The sequence below is a fragment of the Chelonoidis abingdonii genome, chromosome 10 (genome assembly GCF_003597395.2).
Source record: "Chelonoidis abingdonii isolate Lonesome George chromosome 10, CheloAbing_2.0, whole genome shotgun sequence".
Lineage (NCBI taxonomy): Eukaryota > Metazoa > Chordata > Testudines > Testudinidae > Chelonoidis > Chelonoidis abingdonii.
The window spans coordinates 4,337,432-4,359,214 of NC_133778.1; the positions used below are offsets into that span (position 1 = coordinate 4,337,432).

Genomic DNA, 21,783 nt, shown 5'->3' on the forward strand with positions numbered 1-21,783 from the left:
GTTAAGCACCTGACTCTAATTAAGGCCCCTCTGATGCTATAAAAGGGCTCACTCCAGTCAGGCCAGAGGGAGCCAGAGGAGAGGAAGTGCGTGTGAGGAACTGGGAGCAAGAGGTGTGCAAGAAGCTGAGAGTGAGTAGGCACACTGCTAGAGGACTGAGAAGTACAAGCGATATCAGACATCAGGAGGAAGGTCTGGTGGTGAGGACAAAGAAGGTGTTGGGAGGAGGCCATGGGGAAGTAAGGAGTTGTAGCTGTTGCGTAACTGTACCAGTAGGCACTCTAGACAGCTGCAGTCCACGGGGCCCTGGGCTGGAACTTGGGTAGAGGGCGGGCCCAGGTTCCCCCCGAAACCTCCCAACTCCTGATCAGACACAGGAGGAATTGACCTGGACTGTGGCTTCTACCAAAGGGGAAGGTCTCTGGGCTGTTTCTCAACTCACAGGGTGAATCTGTGAGGCGAGCAAATCTGCCAATAAGCGCAGGACCCACCAAGGTAGAGGAGGAACTTTATCACGTGTCCTTAAATTATAAGACTTGAAAAAAGCAGTGGCACATGAGAAATCAGTTTGGCTCGAGCGGTGACTTGTCTATGCAGTATCCAGATCTGATAGTGGCATCCCATGTTTGTGAAGCTTATTCTATATTAATTACACAATTGAACCTTCACCGTGGCACAAGTACAAGAATGTTGATTGGGTATGGTTTTGGAACCCAGCTATCTTTGGAATACCAGAATTTACATGAGATACCTTCTTAATGTACCCTAAAAGGAAGTGTGTGAGTTAATAATGGTAACAATGTATTTTATATATTTAGCGCTTGATATTAAGTTCAAGAAACTTTTCTGTGATGGAATATCTCTAGTTAAGTATCTTGTTCTTAAACACATGAAAACACAGATCATGTAAATAAATCCAAATTGTTGATGGTACATTTGTCATTGTTAAACCTATCAGGCATTATACTGCAACATGTCTGTACAAGTCACTGATAGACTGATCTTTTAAAACTTTTCTGTAGCTGTTCCACTAACTCAGAACAAATGGAATATTGATGGTAAATATCAAAATGCAGTTAAGGACAAAAATCTCTTTTAGCTAGCAGTTTCTTTGTTTACATTATAATTACTGGAATAAGGTGGGTCAGAATTTATAGAGAAGTGCCACGTACCATTAAAAAACACTTGGTGATGTTGACCCCCAGTATGGTGTGTCTAGGGAAATATTTTTTTGTGGTGATTGTAGAGAGGTTTTTCTTTTCCCTACCAATTCTCTCGAGTTAAAATATGTGCAACAAAAATGGAGGTGGAGTTATCAGCTGATTATCTAATCTCATAATTCAGCTAACCTCATGAAGCTGACTCGGTTGTCAAAACTAACCTTAGAAATTGGTTGATCAAATGCTACAAGCAAAGTACTTGTTTTCCAGCATAGAAGCTGGTGGTCTAGTGATCACAGCCAAGCAATTATGTCCCTCTTAGATAGCGTGAGTACTAGTCATTAAATAATTATAACTTTGATTAGCTGCTTTAGCTGTTCGTTGCCTTTGAAATATGATAGCACAAATAAAAGCTTTTATTAAAAGACAATTTTTCTAGGTGGCTGAAAAAGATTTGTGTGTGTGTGTATAAAAGAACTGTAATTTTCAGCTGCAGGAAATGAAAAAGCTGAGAAAAAATAAAAATGTTTCCAATTAACATCTATTTCTGTCTTTGTGAATCTTGAATGTTTATAGTATGTTGCTAATACACTGGATAGATATGCCAGTCCTTTACCTTCTGCAGAAGTTTCAGGAGGGAAAAAACCTTACTCAGATGGAAAGAAGAATTAATCGTTAATAAAAAACACCATTCGTCATTAATATTAGTTTAAGATTAACTTTTGTGTAAATGAGTAAATATAAAACTTTAAATTCGAGTTAAGTGATCAAGATGAACTTTCCTTCTCCCAATTTTCATCTTTTCTCTCTTTAAATATATGAAGATGAAAAAGTTGCAAACCAAATTACTAATATGAATACAATTATTACCCTTAAATATTTTCATGGTTGTAAAATAGAGCACTGATGGTCAATTTCCATTTTGTTGTCAGATGTGAAATTTTAGTGTAGCGTGTAGGTGATCTTCAAATCCAGAATTCAGTATTCCTACCAATTTCCCTTCTCAATCACCATCCTTCCAAAAACATTCAAGGCCAGATTATGTAAAAGTGGGGCCAGATTTTCCAAATAGTTCAGCACCCTCCAAGCTTGGATTTCTGATTTAATGATGTATCCAGTTGTCTTTGCTTTTGTTTTTGTTTCAGCTCTTGCCTTGGTCTGGTGGTAAGTCTGTTAGAATGCACATTAACCTGCTAAATGAAAATCTTTTGAAGCTTTCAAATCTCTTTCAAGTTTTTAAAGCAATTTTACTCTGGAAATCTAGTTTAGTGTGAACTGCAACATGAGCTACTCTGAGAATTTGCTGGGAAATGCAGAAAAGTGACAATAATTCTTCGTGTGTGTTGTCAGATATTTGCACTGTTTTGAATTTTTTTAATTAGGATTAATTTTTATATTCATTTTGAGTAGAATTTACAGGCATAATGTTACTCAGAGTCAGAAACTCAGTTCAGCCGGTTTGTTTTACTTTTTACATACGGATCCTGTGTTGTATTTGCTTGGTCTTAGTTTTTTAATCCTTTCAAAGACCTTTTAATGGATGTTTCAACTTTACTACTTCCCTGTATGGCATCCTCTAGGAAAAGACCATTGTGTCAAGCCCCTTTGCAGTTGAAGTAGGGAGTTCACATAGTGTAAGAATCTTTTGGATTGCATCTTATGAAATAATTCTACTCCTGTTACGAAAGAACAGAACATTTACAGTCTTGTTGAGCAAATGAACGTTCACATGGCCAGCATAAAAGAGATCCCCAATCCGCAGCTTCTCAATGAAATGACAACTGATAAAAGATCATGGGATGCAGAGCACACTAAAAAATGTAAGAGAAGAACAAAACTGCAGAATCCTATCCCCACTGTGGTGTGTTAGCTTTATGCAGATTGTCCTGGAGCATGGGGTCACCCTAAAATGCTCGTGTCTCATGCAGGCCTGCCTTTCTGCAAATGGTGGTATTTATACAAGTCTAGCATAGATATTTAAAATATACAAGTTACGCTAGTATGTGTTATCTGGAACGGTTACCTTACATTTTCTCTTGCTTTACCTTATGTTTCATAAAAAATAAAACTTCTTTATGTGAATGGACAGGGTTATTTATTTTGTGCTGGTGATGATGAGATATTCTCAGAAATGAGTGGCACACCAACTACATCCCCATCCCCCTTCCTCCGGTGTAGGTGAAAAGATCCTATTATTTCTGATAATTGATGCTGAGGGCTGTGGCGTGCCTCATTTAATCAGCACTGTTCAGCATACTCCAGGGATGTAATTCATGCACACTTTAACATCCAACATGGCTGACAAGGCTTGGGCACACAACCTAACGGCTACATCATTTTTTAATCAGCTATCTGAGGACTATTTATCTAATCAACAAAGAGCTCTGTCAGATGGAGACCAGAGGTGACATTAATAAGTCTGTAGTTTCTTGGTACAATGATGGAAGAAGATTTTAGAATCAAACTGTAGACATTAGAACACTCTTAAGAATGGAAGTGTATTTTTATTTCACTTACCAAAAAAAAGCAATGAGTTGTAATGAGTTTTTTTTTTTAATAAGATTTACAGGAGATTTTATTCTTAGGCTCCACTAGGGAGTGTTCCAGGTACTAAATAAATTTATATACAAGCACCCAGGTGGTACAGTGGTTTTGGAAATCACATTGTAGTAGTAATGATGGTAAATATATTTGCTATAATATCTAAATAATAAAAAAGCAGTGGAAAAATAGATTCATAAAACCGAAATACCTGGTATCCCTATTAAAGAAAACAAACACACAAAAATCCTGTCTGCCATGGGATGGTCACAGATGTAAAGCTGTTGATTGAACAAATACAAAGATGTGCAGTAATTGGGAGACATTAAGTTTAAATGATTCCCAATTACTCCATATCCTAGCAAAAGCAGCATTGCTCTCTTATAGACACACTGTCCCTCTCTTTCTTTATGCGTATATATTTTAAAATATAGAAATGCATGCTACATGCAAAATACACCTGTGTTCAGGTTGCAAAATTGAGCACTTGAAAGTTAGTGAATGGCAGAGTTAAGATTGCCTTTGCCTCACAAATACTTACAAATTTATCTTTGTAACACTGCTGTGAAATAGCAGGGAATTATAATCCACATTTTACAGAGAGGGACCTGATACAGAAGGAGACAGGCCAAAGCTGTATAGTCTTCACTAATCTGGGGGGGGGGCCCAGTGATTACAACCAAACTTGAGAAACCCCCAGTGCTCAGTATTTGTATAGCATTTCATGTTCAAAGATCAAACTAATTATTGCTTACAAATCCCCAGTGTGAGAGTTATCCCCATTTTACAGATGAGAAAACTGAGACAAAGACAAAAGTGATTTGCCTGAGGCCACACAGTGAATCAGTTGAAGAGTTAGGATTAGAACTCTGGCCTTCCTGCCTCCCCACTCTTGTGCTCATTCTCCAGACTACACTGCAAAACTGTTTCAAAGGCTGAGGATCCACAGGTCCCATTCACTCTGGTTGCAGGTGAGTGCTCAGCACTTGTGTGTGTCAGGCCCCCCACCTGCCTCAGGCGGTACTCAGAAAATGAGAATACAATTAGTGGAACACCTGGAATTTTGATATAAGTGATTTGCTGAGAATTACCTTAAAAGTCTCTGACAGAGGGGGAATGAGTTTTCCTAGCATTCGCCTGCCTTAGTAGCAGTAGCAGTCTCTGCTGTGTATCTGAAGGTTATAGGTTCAAATGCAGCCAATGACCCATCGGAGAGACGAATTTATGTAGGTTAGTTTGAAAACACTGGAATAATTGTTGAAATTTATTTTATATTGCAAAACAGCATGATTACAGGTGAATTTGGATGTTTTGTTAATATTTCTTTTATTATATTGTATATGTTTTGGTTAGTGGGCCCAATCCGTTTAAGAAAGGGTGGGACACATTTTTTGTTTGAAGAAGATTGAGAGTAGGATGCGGGAGATGTTGCTTGTGCCTACAGACTGTATAAGATCCTGCTTGTGTCAAATCCAGAAAAGGTCAGAACTTGATTTAATAAATTTATCTTCCAGAAAACAGGCTTCACACTTGAAGGTGTAGCATTAGTACAGATTAGGGGGCTTGGATGCCTGAGGACATTTGCTAATGATGAGCGTAAGAGCCTTTTGCCTCTTTGGTTGCTGGTATGAATCCAGCCCCACCCAGTAAGGTTTAAAAGTGGTTTCTGTCTAATGGATGTTTGGCAGCCCCTATATCAGAAGAGTTTGGGGGAATTTCATCTCCATCTCTCTAAGCTCACATTCACCACTGTGCTTTGCACTAATTGGCAGACTCAGCAGACAAGCTAGATACTTCATGAGGCTTGGAACCTGAACTTATTCCGGTTACCCTTTAAGGAAGGTCCTCCACCCTCTGATCAGGGTCGAGACACGCTTTTAGGGCAGTGTGTGTGGAAACCTTAACCTTACCTGCTGTCCTGTAGATACCACTAAATCCACACAACTTTTTTCTGAAGCCAGAATTTATGGTTACATACAAACTAGTGGAAATAATTTACATTTCCATAAAATGTTACCATGGAGTGAACAAAACTTGGCAAGTATGTAGAGGACATCACATACCACATTGAAACAGTGGATTATATATGCAAGAATAGCCTTGTTCTTACAGACAACAAATCCAGAACATCTCATGTGGTATGGCTGAGATTTGGGTCTGCCACAGTGGAGATCTGAGTTCTGTTTCCAGCTTGCGTGACTTATGAGGCATTGTTTACTAATAAAAGCAGTGAAAAAGACAGGATTATTAACACCAGCTGGTAAAAGTGGTGAGTCTAGAGTGTATGATCTCCTGGGTCCCAGTCCAGTGTCCCTCCCCCAGGCCACATTTTGATTAGACAGAAGATGAGTAGGAGGATCCATTTTCTCTGTGTCCTGGCCAGAGATTCCACTCAGTGTGGACTGCTGAAGTGAGATGCTGAGGCAATTCTAAGAAAATCATGGTTGTTTCTGGCAGCAAGTGAATATAAATGGAGACACCAAAAGAAAGGTGCTTCCCTGATGGCAAATTTCAAAATCCTCCTATAAGCCAGCCAGGGAGGGTTTAAAGCACTTAAAATACTTTTGCAAATTCTTTTAATAAGATAAGTAACAAGCAGGGGTTGCTGTCACTCCTTCTATAATAACCACATCTTATTTATGAGGAAAGAGAATCATACAGTCATGTCATTTGGGTACACAATTCCCTATCAAGAAATATAGAAGAAATTGGGGCACTTTAGCCACAATGAAAATTACTGCATATAAGAACCCTTATAATTAATGTTTTACATTGATCCTCCTTGAAGATTGGAAGGAGGTCTTAAAACTGTACAGAAATAACTAGAGAAGTTCCTAGTTTCACCTCTGATAAATGGTGTATACTGTTGCATAACTGTGCAGCCAGGGGTGTGCATTTCCAACTTGGGTAGACACAGCTGCACTCTTTAATCAAGCTTGCTCACTAAAAATGTCAGTGTAGCCACAGTGGCTTGGGCTAGCTGCCCCAAGTACAGTCTCACCCACCCCACCGGTATGCATTCAGGCACCTAGTCCCTGCTGCTGCCCACATACTTACACTGCTATTTTTAGCACTGTAGCTCAGTCAGAGCTAGCAAGTGTAGCGAGCCAGAAATTGTCACCAGCTGTAGTGTGGACATAGCCACAGTGTGCTGAGGACCCTGCTAAGCCTCTAAAGTTGCAATAAACGTTTGGGGGAAAGAGGGGGAACAGGTTCTTAACTTGACCATTAGACAAAAGAGAGAATATTACGCAGTCACTAAAGAGGGAAGACCAATGAGTTTTCATGAAGTATGTCGCTGTATCACATGCTACAACAGGGCGTATTAATGGTCGTTCTCTTTTTCTTCAGAAACTTGTTCACACAGGACATAGGTCCCAGCAGTTGCTGAATTTAACTAGGGAAATATTTGAGTTTTTAAAATGCCTGAACACAATAAAGGAACCACTTATTACCTCTTTTGTACATGAAAACATCTATATACAAGCTACACTTTATGAAAACTCATCAGTCTTCCCTCCTTATGGATCAGTCATTCTGCGAGATTCGACTGTCTTAAACAGTATATTTGACCTAGGTAGTCAAGTAAGTTTGTGCCATGCAGAAGCAATAAATCAAATCACAGAATGAAATGATTTAATTGAAAGTGGCTGGCTTGCAGGATTTCAAGAAATCTTTTTGACTCTTTCGTCTTAGAAAACGTGCTTCAGAACCATGTATTCAAAGTCTTTATGGCTTATCATTGTGTAATCTCTTGCTATGATAATTATAACAGGAATTGCTGGGCTATATTTTGTGCTGAAGTAAAATATAACAGTTTATGCCATTGTTTCACAGTGTACCATAATACAGCTCTGTAGTTAATAACATAGCTCTGTATTGCTGGGCTGCATTTAATGACTTATTGTACCAGTCCAGATTGGGAGTCAGAAAGCACAAATTAATTTTCTTGACTGAAGAGAGAGAAATTTAATCTCAGCAGTCTAAATTCTAGATGTTAATTAGTTTGGATGAGATCAAAATTATACTTGTAATCTAGCTGTGTGCTCAGGTTGGAATGTTTTGGTTTTTTGGTTTGTTTTTGATAGGCAATGAAGCCAAAATCAGTGCAAGTTCAAAGACATTAATAAAAGTTTGTTGAAACCCTTTAAAATAATTCATTAATAATGCAGGTTATGGTATTTCAACATTGTAGACAGAAAACTAGATACGTCAGGGCAAATTAAAGAGCTAAAACTTGCATTTCTTTCAAAATTAATAGGCTAAAAAAAGGAACTAGTATTTTTTTTAATGGGGGAGAAGTCTAGGGAAAAAGACTTTAGCAAATCCAACTATCTGAAGATTCTTTTGAAATAGGAAGCTGAGTTACTGTTAAAAACAAAAGAAAATAAATATTTATTTTACATTCTTTATATAGAAAGCTTGTTATGAGATTTAATAAGCAGTGCACATCAGAGGTTGGAGATATAATCATCTTCTGTTGAACTGGCTTTTGAATTAGAAAGAGTCCAAACTAGATAGATTGAATGTCCTGGGATGTGAGTCAGTGACATATCAGGCACGAAACTACCTGCAGTGCCTTTTAAGGCCTTGTTTGTAAGTTACGAACATTTATAGTCGGTGTGTAATCATGAAGGCAGTCAGGGTAGGCTGTCTAAGATGGGCCTTGGTATTCTCACGTACATCAGTCAGAATCATGGAGGCTGCGTTTGGCATTGTACAAAGCCTGCTGGTGGGAGCAGTATTGTATTATCTGAGGCAGTGAAGCACCGCAAAAGGTAGACTGAAGTCCAGTCAATGCTGCAAGACGTACAGGGATGTATCAGGACCTCAGCTTCAGCCAGAAAATGTCCATTTGTTTAAAGGAAGAAAAAGGCATGACATTTAGCACATTTAAAATTGATTATTTCATCAATAGGTTAATAGAAAACCAGGCTGCAAGTTCACTTCCTGCTTATACATCCATTCTCTAATGTGCGATTAGAGTATGAAAAATGAAAGACATAAAGCAGACTGGGAAAGGGGCTTTATGTACTGGAGACAGCTTCCCCTTTCAGAGGGGTGCTAAGTCTAGACTTTGCTATTTATATGCAAATTTTTTTCAGAAAAAGTAAGTTTTCAGCAGGGAAATTGAGCCTCTTTAGTTGTTACTTCCTGCTGTGACTTGCTAAATGTCTCTTAAAACTAAAGGTTCGTAATATTAAAGGACACAGTAGACACAGACACTTTTAGGCTTGACCAACTTAAATGTATACATAAATCTGACTGAATCAGTTGGTCTCCTGGATAATATTGTAGATTTTCATTTCGGTAATAGATTATCTATTTTTTAAAGTTAAGGGGATGGGTGACAGCAGTCAAGTGTCCAGGTTTCCATTTTTCCCCCTTATCAGTGCATACTATTAAAAACTGCCACTACATGTCTGGGTACCGCTCTTCAATTACAGTTGAATTACCATTTTATAATAGTGTTACTGGTTGCGTGCAGATGGTAGTTATCATTCTCCGCTGTACACGAGGAACTGCTCCAAATAGTCAACATTCTAATATAAGGTGGTAGGACAGGGTTTCTCCTTACAGCAGTAAACTGGATTCAGCATATGATCACGTCACCTACTGTACAAATCAGGTTACTTACTCGATCTTCTGATTGAGCTACTTGTCTATTACGGGAAAACAAGTATTTTTCTATTCTTAGCCATTCAACTGAAGATGCAGCTTTTTGTTAAACATTTGAATGAGTTAACTATAATGTTACTTTTCCATATAAACAATCTTTTGGTTGAAGTGCTTCTTGGCATTATAAAATACACATCTAGAAAAGAAAACAAGAAAAAGACTTTTTCAGAGTTTGCATATTTTATTTGTTGTGTACGTATCATCTCAAAGGTTGAAGTGGCATACTGGGCAGGAATGGAGAAACAATATATACACCTAATTGTGACAGATTTGTTACCAACAGATCCTATGTTGACTGAGATGGTAGACTAACCAGTTCCAAAGTGTGCACTGCAGTGCACCAACACAATTAACCCTGCAGTATTTGACAGCCTTAGACCAAGATTTGAATGAGGGAAGAGACCAGGTGGAATATGAGGCCTGCTGAAGTGTCTGTTAGTTGGCACTTATTCTCTTCCGTCTGGCTTGAAGATGGGTATGAGCTCTAATACTTCTTCTGACAGCTGATGGAGGTTTGCCTTTATCACTGTTAGTATTATGAAGTCTGTTCTCCACGCTGCATGTATACAGTTACCTGAGAATCGCAATGCCTGCCAAGTGGTGCAGCCATGAATCACGGCTTTACCACCTTATCCTGAGAAGTGGCCCCAGTAGGTTACATTTGAGACCTATTTTGGGATAGCAACGGGGTAGCTTGCTCTGCCACTGTCCATACATACAAGTTTGGTGGATAAATAACAGATAAGATTTTCCAGTGTGTTAATGTTGATTGCTGTTAAATGCCAACAGTGTGTTTCTGTGCCTGGTGGTGTTTTGAAAAGAAAGATACAGGCCCTGCCCCATGAAATTTACTCTAAAAATATTGTTAGTCTAGTGTATTTCCCATGTTGTGAATTAGCTTTTGGGGAGAAATATATAGATTCTGCTAAAAGACAGTGAGAGAATTAATTTCCCATAATGAACAGAGGATTTAAGTGTTTTTTGTACTGTTCTGCCTATTAATGTCAAAAACGGGAACTTGAAACGGGGAGAGATTTAAAAGTTGATGGGATTCTAAGAAAGCAGTGATGGCGTTAGTTTCCCTTCCAAACTAGAATTTTATACTTTGCCAGTAACCTGCCTCTGAAAAACCAAGATGTGCATAATAACAATGTCTACTTGACACTTATAATAATCATAAAGTAGAACAGCTAAGCATAACATTCAAAATAATTCTTAAGGTGGTTTAGATTATTTGAACCTGTTACATCATCACCTGGAATTAAAGGTTTTATGGTTACAGGTATCTAGTGATTCATGCATCCTCTTAGCAAAAGGGGAAATCCTTTTATTTGGCAATTTTTGCTATGATTTAAACAGCATTATACCTCAGTAGTTGTCTTGTCTCTAATAGTGCATCATGTGTACAAGCAGTACTAAGTGCATTTTCTATTCCATTGTTCGTTGCTATTTCAGATCCAATTACTATTGACAAGTCTTGCACGCTGTAAAGTCTTGAAAGTATCGTTTTTGGGGGGGGGTGAGGGGGGGCACGGCCTTCTGAGTTGGTGGTGGTTCTGAGAAGCTGTGTTGTTGTGTGTGTGTGTGTTTGTGAAGCTGCTTCACATGTGACAGGCTTGTGCTGGTATTTTACGTCACGTGCTACTTTGACATTTCTTTTCTCCCCCTTTTCATATTTTTCTTTTCTTTATATTTTATTATTTTCTCTTTTGTTTTTTCTCTTCCCCTTCTGCTCTCTGGATGCAGCCAAACGCAAAGCATGGAAACTAAACCGTGTTGGTAGCCTGCGAAATATATACAGCAGCAGCAGCACCAACACTGAAGGTAACAAACAAAAACAACACGTTTTAGATGAACACCTTCCCCTCTCTCCCCTCTTTACCTGCGTCTCCAGACTTGTTCCCCTTTCCTCTCCCTTTCCAAATGCAGGAATGGAAATTAGATTTGCCCCAAGCATGCGTGCTTTCATCTTTTGTTTGCAGAGTCATTCCCATGGTCTTTTCATCTTTTTGTTTGTGCCTTTTATTTTGCCATTCATGTTCCTTTCAGCTTACTTAAATTCTGACCTTTCCCTCTAGTCGTGGAGTGGTGATGTTTAAATTACTTCGGGAACCCATTTTCTTTTATTTATTTATTTCCCCCCCGCCCCCCCGCCCCCTTATACATGTGGGCACTCAATGTAATATTTCCCAAGTTATTACAGTTTTTAAAAGTGTTAGTATCAGGTGTAATGATCTGTAGCCAAATACAATAGTGTGCCGTGACATTTAAGTAACAGTCTTAATTTGTTTTGTGAAAGCGTTCTCCATAATGCTCTTTGCAGCTCTAATCCAAAGGCGAGATAGAGCCAGGTCATTTGCATGTGCTACTCTTGCTTGTAAATTCTGTATATTGTTGTATTTCTAAAGGTCGCCTGGTGCCAAAGTTCACAAATTGACTTACATTGCTTTTTTCACTGAAGACAGCCGTCATGCCTTTTGTATAATAGCAGATTGAATTTTTCCCCACCTTCATTTGAACAACACAATTATAAACTGTCTTCTTTTTTTTTGTTATTACAAATGTCAGAGGTCAGAATTACTTGGAAGCCAGGCAAGGAGAAAAACCCTCAGCCACCATCTCAGACAGCGCATAAGAGGGGATGGTGTATGAAATATGGAATGCAAAATAGGTCACATCTCGGTAATCTTGGTATTATAGGGGGGAAATCTTTTTTTCACTTAAGTGCGAACCAAATGGGTCAAGTAATCGCAAGCGCATGCCCTAACACTAATTGACTTATTTTGGAATGATTATAACTGTAATATTTTTCTTAATGTCACTGTTTTCTGGGCTGTTGATTTTAGCGATTGCCAAGTAGTGGCATTAAATCTCTTGTAAATTTTAAATTGCATGCTATTTCTGTAAACAAGTCCCTCTGTTCACATCCTGATCATTAACCTTTGGTGATTTATATCACCAGCCTTTTTTTGCACAATTACTACCGTATTGCTGTCAGATGCCTTGCTCTCACCGACAGATAAAATGTGTCTGGGAAACAAAAGTGTGTTTTTTACTGCGGCTTGTTAAGGAAACACATTTTATTATAATCTTGTTTTAGTCCTCATTGTAAACTTAAAATTCTCACCTTTTAAGTAACATCAACAAAGCTATATCCATTGTAATACTTCTGTGTTACCTTTTAAAGCACTTAAGCGCAAAGTGTGAAATGAATTAAAGAGAAATAAATACTAGTTGCTGAACATGAATAAATAAGCATTTTGCTATTTAAAAGGAAACTTCTGAGATACTTTTTTGTAATTTGCAAAATGTGTTCTTAGTTTTTTCACTGATCTTTTAGACTTGTTTTTTTCCCCAGGTCAAACATGCAGGCCTGTTTGCTATTGTAGGATGACTCTTGACAAGCATGGAATTCATTGTTCTGTTTTTACTAAAATTTTAACAATAAAATAAATAGAAATAATTGCATATATTTTACAGAAAGAGAGTTCAAATTTGGGGGCCTGTTCAATCTTAGGTACCATTTAACATACTGATACCCATATATTAATATGAAAGGTATGCTAGGGGTGTATTCATCTGTGGGAGAACATAACTGTAAAAGTTGAACTCCTAAAACTGCAACTAGCAGCACCAATGAGATTTTTCTCTATCTTAACTAATTAGGCAAGGCAAGGGGTGGTCTTTCTCAAAAGTACTCACCACATAGGAAAGAGAGTCCAGGAAAATTATGAGTAATAATATCCTCGTCCATCCCTCCACAAACACAAGTCGATGCCACACCATGCTGTTTTGTTGCAATCACGTTCCTTCCACTTCTGGCCAAAAAGCTTAGTCATGGGATCGGCCCAGTGTGTTTTCGGTCTGCCCAGCGATCACTTGTGGTCTGTGGGGATCCAGTCACTGATTACTGAAAGGTACTCAGTCCATTAGTAGAATGCTCTTGTTAGTGTAATTCTATAGTCCAGAGATCAGAGCAGGAAAGAGGCAAAATGCAGATGCTTCTCGGGTTTTTTATATCTTCTCCCATGTGGAGGGACTGCTCTCAGTCTTAGTTTGTGGAAAATAACAGGCACAAAAAGGAGTCCAGGGTCACATGAACAAGTCACGTGCCCTTGCATGTTTCAATGAGTCATGGAAACAGTCATTACCCATATTCTGGCTAAAACATCCCCAGGAAGGCCCATCAGGTGGGGACAGGCTTCTTCCATCATCTGCTGTGCAAGCTAAGTGTCGTTTAATGGACCATCAGTTTGAATAGTCCATTCACAATGTGCTGGCAAGACTGGATGTAAATTACCTTGTGGGTTTATCCCAGGAGCAAACACACTTGAAATACTAATACTAGTTAATATTCATAAATATTTGACAGATTGTAACTTTTCCATTGACATATTTCATTTAAATTTGTTCTAATTACATAACATTGGTGGCAATAGTGATATATATTGTCATATTTTAATCATACAACAAGTCCTAAGTGCCACCAAACAGCTGTTTGGCGGCGGGGGAAGCACTGGGAGGGAGGGAGGAAGGGGGAGTGAGGAGGCGGAGAAAAGGAACTTGTACAATGCTCCCTTGTAAAGTCAACCAAACGACATTGCACAACTTTAAACAAGTATGTTCCCTAATGGAGCAGCAACATAACTTCGAAACAAGGTTAAGCTGGAGGACAGTAAGTGAGGAGTTACTGTATTCTGTTGGAACTCTAGCATCCACAAACTGACGAGGCTCATAATTTCTTAACTGGGATCTTTTCAGTGTCCTAGCCCATGACAGCATGGCTTTAGACCAGTGGCTTTCAACTTCTTTTTCATTTGCGAACTCCTAACAAATGTAGATAATGGACCCTTTTGGAAATTTTAGACGTCGTCTGCAACCCACAAACATCTGCGGACCACAGTTGAAAACCATTGCTTTAGACTTGATTTTTTGACATCCAGAGAAGTCCCATAGAGAGAGAGAGCTAACAGGAGCTGGAGCGAAACCAGGTCTCACTTCCTAGCATGTTATCATTAGGTCATTAATATGTAATAGATAATATATGCTGAAAGTGATCAGTGGAATCCCAGCAATTCAACATCTTTACACCCCAGGGCCCAAATTCCATCCTCGTTTAGACTTGATCAGTCATGCTGATTTCATTGGGAGTTATGTGGATGTAACTAAAGGCAGAATTTGGGCAACGGTACCGGTCCAAGTAATAAAAGGGACTAAATTTGTCTAACTTGTATAATCAGAAAAGAACAAAGCTATTTAGACCAATAAGGTCATCTGTGTTCAAGGAATTACCCCTCCCTCTTACCTGCAGTTTAGTGAGACTCCCATTATATAGTCATTCACTGATTTAATTCTACATTTGCAAGGCCATTATTAGGGTTTTCTGTAAACATGAGGTTTAAGATTTTATTCTACCATAGAGAAGTGACAAGTTCAATTCTTATTGCAGGCAGAACAATGGTCACTCTGAGTGAAAGATCCAAAATGTTTAGAGGGGAAGGTATAAAATGTAAATTTGGTATGTTTATAAAAGACGCCTGACCCCTCTCGCCATTGTAATTTCAATTATCATCGTGATGCTATTTAAATACAAATGTGATTTTTTAGAGATCAGCACGTTTGAAGCATTGTACACCAGTGTAGCTTTCTAAAATTAAAGGAACTGATGCTGTGCTTGCTCAGTATGCTATATTTAAACATCTATAATTATATCAAAATCACATTTCTTCTGGTCTTCATTCAGGACTGCATGCATGACAAGTTTCAAGTGTTAAACCCAAGTTGTATTTGAGTTACCAAGTATAAAAAAAAATCTGAAAATGTCTAATCGTGAAAAAAATTGTCCATGTTCATTAACTCCAAAATCCATGAACAGATTTTTATGAAACGGTCCTTTTAAAAAAGTAATACAGAAGTGACATTTCAGCTGTAACAATGGCTTTGCTTCCTTGACACTATCGATATCTCATTTAAATGTACTTAAGTGTTAAGAAAGCTCTTAACATTTGAATTGTATGTCCACTTTGAAATGTAAAAACGGCAAACTGAAATATGAAATTGTTTTTAAAGGTATTAGGAAAATTATCAGTCTAGCATTGAGGTAGATTCTGCATAAACTAACTGAAAATGATTTCATGGATTTCCTCAAACACAAGTGTCCTACAAAAACAATGAATGCCTACAATAAAATAATCCACTCCCCTGAGCTAATAGCAAGCTTTTTGTCTCCAGTTTGTCATGTAAGGGTGGTGATATAATTCATTCAATAGATCACAATCTTTTATCAAGAGCTGTGGGCCAGAATACCTGTGGGTGACTAATGGCAGAGTCACATTGTCCTGATAGGGTTGAATTTCAAAACTAATTAGATTTAGACCACTGGATTTGGAGAGGGGAGAGAAGTATTAGCATAGTCATGCCCAATGGGACATGGCACAGATTTATTTCCTTAATTGGGGCTCCTAATAAACATACTTATAATCTTCCAGGATATGAAGATAAATTACACTGAGTGACAAATGGTAATGGCAGCGAAAATTATCAGGTACCTAAATAAATTAAAACAAATTCCTTTGGTAATGTATTTCTTTCACAACTACATGGGTAGGGCGCAAATATCTATTGCTTCTTTTAGGGCATGAATACAGTTTTTTTGCTGCAACCCTAAGTCTTTTTTCAAATGGCTGATTCAAAAGTGGGAGTGGGTAGGAATTTTATGTGGGAGAGGGCTTGGCTGGGGAAGTTTAAATCGGTCTTTGATACCACATTGTTATGAAAACTAAGCTTGCAATATATCATTTCAGGCATGTGCACTAGAATGGGTTTCAAGCTTCAGTCCCAGCTGTTGAAGTTGTTTTTGGATCATTAAAAATATGCCAAGATCTTTAGTCCTACACATCACTTGTTACTATATTTAAAGGGAAAGTATATGGTGCCTGTTGCAAAGTTAGTTGACTTATCCAAGCTAATTATGCAGTGTTGTTATAAATTTACCAAGTAAGCAGCCAATCTGAGGTACCTATGATAATGGCTACATTATAGTAAGATCAGCATCCCAAAAATATGAAACTTGGTACCAGTGCAAAGAAGATTAATTTTATGATTAAGGCACTGGTCTAGGACTTGAGAAGTCTGGTTTTGCTTCCTGCCTCTTCCAGAGACTTCACAGGTGACCAAATGTTCCTTACTCCCACTATACCTTAGTTGTGAATCTGCAAAATCTCTCTCCCCTGTTGTCTATGTAGATTGTAAGTATTTCAGGGCAGGCCTTGTTTCTATGTCTTCGCATGATGCCTAATTCAATGGAACCCTGATCTGAGATGAGGCCTCTAGGAGCTACCCTGATAAAGGCCACCACCACCAGTGGATGCATAGTGCAGCATATGTTTGAGGTAACTTGCGTCATTTAGATTAGACGATGCTGGAAGTGGCACCTACTATCACAAATTGGTCTATATATGATTTTAGAATTACTCTTCAGATAAAAAGCCAACTGACATTTGAAAAGTTTTCTGGGAACAGGTGTTGCCTTTATGAATATAAAGTGATTTGAGTCAATCTTATACATTGGCGATGTTCAATATAATTAATCAAACCAGGCCTCTCCACTTCCTATCAGAATGTTAGAAGAGGAAAGACATTTAATATCATTCATTGTGGGCCCACTGCCTTCCACTGTTTTCCATTGCGATGCTATCTCACTCAACATTTATGGGCTTAAATAGAAGAGATATCAGAGGTATATCTTGACAAAGAATAAAGTTTATTCAAAAAGGAAAGCATTGCGGGATCTGTCCACTGAGGTAGCCTGAAATAATACATTATAACCCACTGTAAGCCTTATTTCATTGGATCCATAGGATGTGTTATCCATTTATATATGGTGTATCAATGTTTGTTTTCACTTGTATTGTACTTGGTATATAAGAAATATTGCTTTCTTTCCTAGGGTTGGTGGATTGTTGATGCAATAACATTCCTGTTGCCTCAGTGAAAGTAACCGATAACTACAAATAACTGAAGATGAGTTAGGCAAAATTAAAAACCAAAGGTGGTGGTGTAGGAAAATAGTAAAAGCCAGATCTGCAATATGAGAGGTGATATTCTAACATGAAGGGCAGCTATTACACTGAATCTTAAGAGAACTCTACAGTTCTTTTTATATGCATTGTCTTGGATATCCAGTTCTCATTGGTTCTTTGAAAAAGCATCACAGTGATGCATTACTCTTTAATTATGATGTGCTAGAATCCATACATACGTGTCTCCCTCCAGCTCTTTCCAACTCCTGTTTTCCCATCCAAAAAGGTATTCTTGTCAGCCATCTCCTGTTGATAACTTCCAAATGTAAAACAATTGCAGCTGTTTTTTAGCACTTTAACCCTTTGTCTGCTAGGTTTGCAGGAAATAATTGATGACTGATTGGCCCATTAACCTTTTAAAAAAAAATGTTTGACAGCCTGGACTTGTGTAATGAGGAGGGATTCCTTGTGAAATCAGTTTGATGGCTGAGTTGCTTGCCCCTGAGGATGCAAAATTAGCCTCATGGGACCTCGTCTGCATAGAAACTGGACACAATTAGTATAATATCCGGTGTTATTAATGTAGTTTGGAGTAATTGGGCAGGTTGATTTCGACAGGTTGATGGTGCTAAAATACTATTATAGTGGACCTTTCTGTGAATAACTGTTAAACATGGAAAACTGTTTAATAAAATTTTGTGATTAGGCTCGGAGGGGTTTAAACAGCTCAACGTATAATATTGCTGGATAAAAAAAACAAGCATGGTTTTGTTACATGGATTCTTCTGTCTATGTATGTAGTATTTAAAAATTGTAAACATACACTACCTAGCAGTGCGTGCATTTGCTCTATAGGCATTGCTTCGTGTAATCGTAGCATATAATATGCTGTAGTATTTGTTATTTTAAGATCACAGGTTTGAAACCGTAGTCTACCATATCTGGAATAGTTTAAACAGAAAGCTTCTTATAAGACAAATCTTCAGCTGGTGCAGTTATTTCTGGTCTGTTTTTAGCCTCCTCCCCCCTTTTCTGGGGTGGGGAGCAAATTCAAAAGTGGAGGGCATGGGAAAAAGAATACGGACTTCCACTTGCTTCATGGGCTGCTTCTCTCAGCCAGTTGTGGTGAACATTTTGGCAGGTTTTAAGACCAAAATAGCATTGTAACCCAACCCAAAAGATTACATTGCCCCTTTTACCAAGATGGGAGTACATGTAATAACCTGCTGGTTGTGTGTGTTATCTGTATCCTCTGTGCCTGAGCCACAAAGGGTGTGAGTCTGTTACAGCCCACAGTATGGTGCCTAGCCGGAGACTTCTGTGTTTAGCTTTGGAGGCTCCCAGCTCATCCCCCAATGTGTCAGCCAAGATGGCAGCTGTCACAATGTCATCTGGCCACAGCAAAGAGGGTCAGGAGATGAAACAAGAAATTATGTGTCAAAAACTATTCTTTGGAAAAAGATCGTTTGTATGTAAAAATGGAACGTGCCAAAAGGTGCTTCTGTACCACACCATGTAATTTTTTTAATAGATTGTTTTGGACATAATGCTTTCGGTAGACATTTCTGTAAACAAGGAAAAATGTATAATTTGACTGAAATATTCCTGAAAAGCAAAACTGGCAGTTGACAAACATGTTGATGGAAAATCACATTGGCCAAATGAGATCCTAACTTCTGGTTGTCTAGAAAGGGATACTGTGTGTTCAACACCAAAGTCAGTTCTGCCTGCAATACCTTGGCTGCCAAGAATGCCTGCCTAGAATATAACATAAATTGTTGTAGAGTCTTTAATGCAAAGCCAACATGATGGTTGAATACTAATGTGTGAGAACTACATTCTGCCTGTAAACTACTCCCATTTTAAATTCCTTCCCATTGACTATGAATGTTCAGAGCTGACTATGATACTGAGATTGGGGAAGGAGGAGGAGGAATAATTAGTAATGAGAGAGCAGTTGGCTCTGTCAGAAAACCAGATAAAATACCTAAACATAATCAAGTGTTGAAACCAAATTTTACTGGATATAAAACTGGTTGAATTTATTCCTAATTCCAAATCCCTTGTTCCCACTTACGAAGTTAGTTTCTCTAGCCATAGTATGATCTAGACTATAACAAATGGCAGGTAGGAGAATTTAATCATACATTTTTTAAAAAATTTCATCTGAATCACCAAGCAATTAGCAGAGACTTACCAAATCCATACCAAGTTAAAATACAGTTGAATTACAAGTAGAATCATAGTCCACACAGCTCCATAACTTGTTCAAAAATCAATTCTTTCTTATGTATGGAGGGGTCTCCCCTCTGTATCATTAGGATCCTCAATTTTTATTTTTCTATGAAAAAGGAACAGGAGTACTTGTGGCAACTTAAAGACTAACAAATTTATTTGATCATAAGCTTTCATGGGCTACAGCCCACTTCTTTGGATACATAGAATGGAACATATATTGAGGAGAAATATGTGCACATAAAGAGAGCATGAAAAGTTGGGAGTTGTCTTACCAACTCTGAGAGGCCAATTAAGTAAGAGAAAAAACTTCTGAAGCGATAATCAAGATAGCCCAGTACAGACAGTTTGATAATGAAACCTATCATTTTTCTATGAAGATCTCTGGGATCGCCACAGAACCTTCTGTATGCTTAGCAAAGGAGTTGCCTCAGTTCCAATATATGCATTTTTTTATTATTATTTTGAAAGGGGCTTTATTGAAAATTTTACCATATGCTGTTGCTTCTCACTTCTCTGACAACACATCTTGTAGCTGAGCAGATATATTTCTCTTGTACAAATAGAAGGGAGCCTATTTATAGAATGTACACTAGGAGGTTTTTCTTAAGTGGCAGAGGTGATGCCACTGGGCCTATAGAAATTCTTCTTCAATATTTGCATGTTTGAAGGAAAGTCCTATTAATCACTTAGGCCTGGTCTACACTGGCGGGGGGGCGATGGGGAGGTCGATCTAAGATATGCAACTTTAGCTACAAGAATAGCATAGCTGAAGTCGACATATCTTAGGTCGAATTAAAATTACTTACTTCGCATCCTCACGGCGGGCCACGGCTCCACCGTCAGCTTTGCTTCCACCTCTCGCCAAGCTGGAGTTCAGCAGTTGACAGGAGAGCGATCTGGGATCAATTTATCGCGTCTGCACTACACACGATAAATCGATCCCCGATAGATCGATTGCTACCCGCCAGTCCGGTGGGTAGTGTAGATGTACCCTTAGAGACCATTAAAAAGAGTAATAATGATAAACTCTTGAAGTTGGACGACTTCATACAGGAAGCTGCTAAAATAGGTGCTTGATCCTTCCCTTTCTCTTCTTCAACTAGCCTTCTACATTCTTTGTTCTGGCTCTCTTCCCCCTCAACAGCACTTGTAATTTATTTTGTTAATGTAACTTTAGTTTTGATAGAGATGATATATCGGAGTTGTGAACAACAATCTAATCATTAAAGAAAGCATCTTGGATGACATAATCAGAAGAGTTTGATATCACTAAGACCTGTGAGAAGTAAAAGCAGGTTTGTTCATGGTTTGACTATAGTATTTTATGTAACATGAATCTGGCTAAATATTTTGGCATTACACATCTTGTTTTGGCATAGGAGTAGTTACATTGATGTCCAAGTAGAAGGTTGCCAATTTGAATCTTATTACAGAAAGTTTAAATAAATAAACCCTGATGAGAGCTACTGTTAAATGTGGCTGGATTTCAGATCCTTTTCATGCTATCATTCATGCATAACTTTACTTGCTTGAGTATCAGAGGGGTTGTCATAAACAGATAGCTAAGGGTTAATGTCTCTTTCACCTGTAAAGGGTTAACAAACAGTGACCTGCAACACCTGACCAGAGGACCAATCAGGAAACAAGATACTTTCAAATCTGGGTGGAGGGAAGCTTGTGTGTGTCTTTTGTTCTGTCTGCTGTTCTCTCTGGTTTCTGAGAGTGACCACACATACCTACAGGCTCTCTAATCTTCTATTTCAATTTTGTAAGTACAAAGGTAGAAAGGCACTATAGTCTTTTTAACTGTTTTTCTTTATTTGCACATATGTAGTTTGCTGGAGGTATTTTATATTGTATTTCTGTTGGAGAAGGCTTTTCTCCAGATTCTGCAAGCTGAAAGATCCTGTATATTTACCATCTAGATTACAGAGATAACTTTTACTTTTTTTTCTTACTTTTTTATTAAAAGTTTTGCTTTTTAAGACCTGTTTGATTTTTTTCTCCTGGTTAAGGCTCGAAGGAACTGAGTCTGTACTTACCAGGGAAGTGGTGGGAGATAGAGAGAAAGAAGGGAGGGGGAAAAGGGGGAATCCCTTTGTTTAGATTCACGGAGCTTGAATCTGTATTGCCTCTGGGTGAGG

General features: G+C 38.3%; 1 protein-coding gene across 8 annotated transcripts in view; it reads left to right on the plus strand.

Moving 5' to 3' along the window:
* Positions 1–21,783, plus strand: part of AGAP1 (ArfGAP with GTPase domain, ankyrin repeat and PH domain 1) — a 651,846-nt gene that overhangs the window by 556,944 nt on the left and 73,119 nt on the right. For 4 of the 8 annotated variants that reach the window (XM_075069872.1, XM_075069871.1, XM_075069876.1 and 1 more), the window contains one exon: positions 11,127–11,204. The exons of the other annotated variants lie outside the window; for them this stretch is intronic. In XM_075069872.1, the coding sequence (XP_074925973.1) occupies positions 11,127–11,204 (78 nt within the window). The remainder of the gene's footprint in view (positions 1–11,126; positions 11,205–21,783) is intronic. 8 annotated transcript variants of the gene reach the window in all.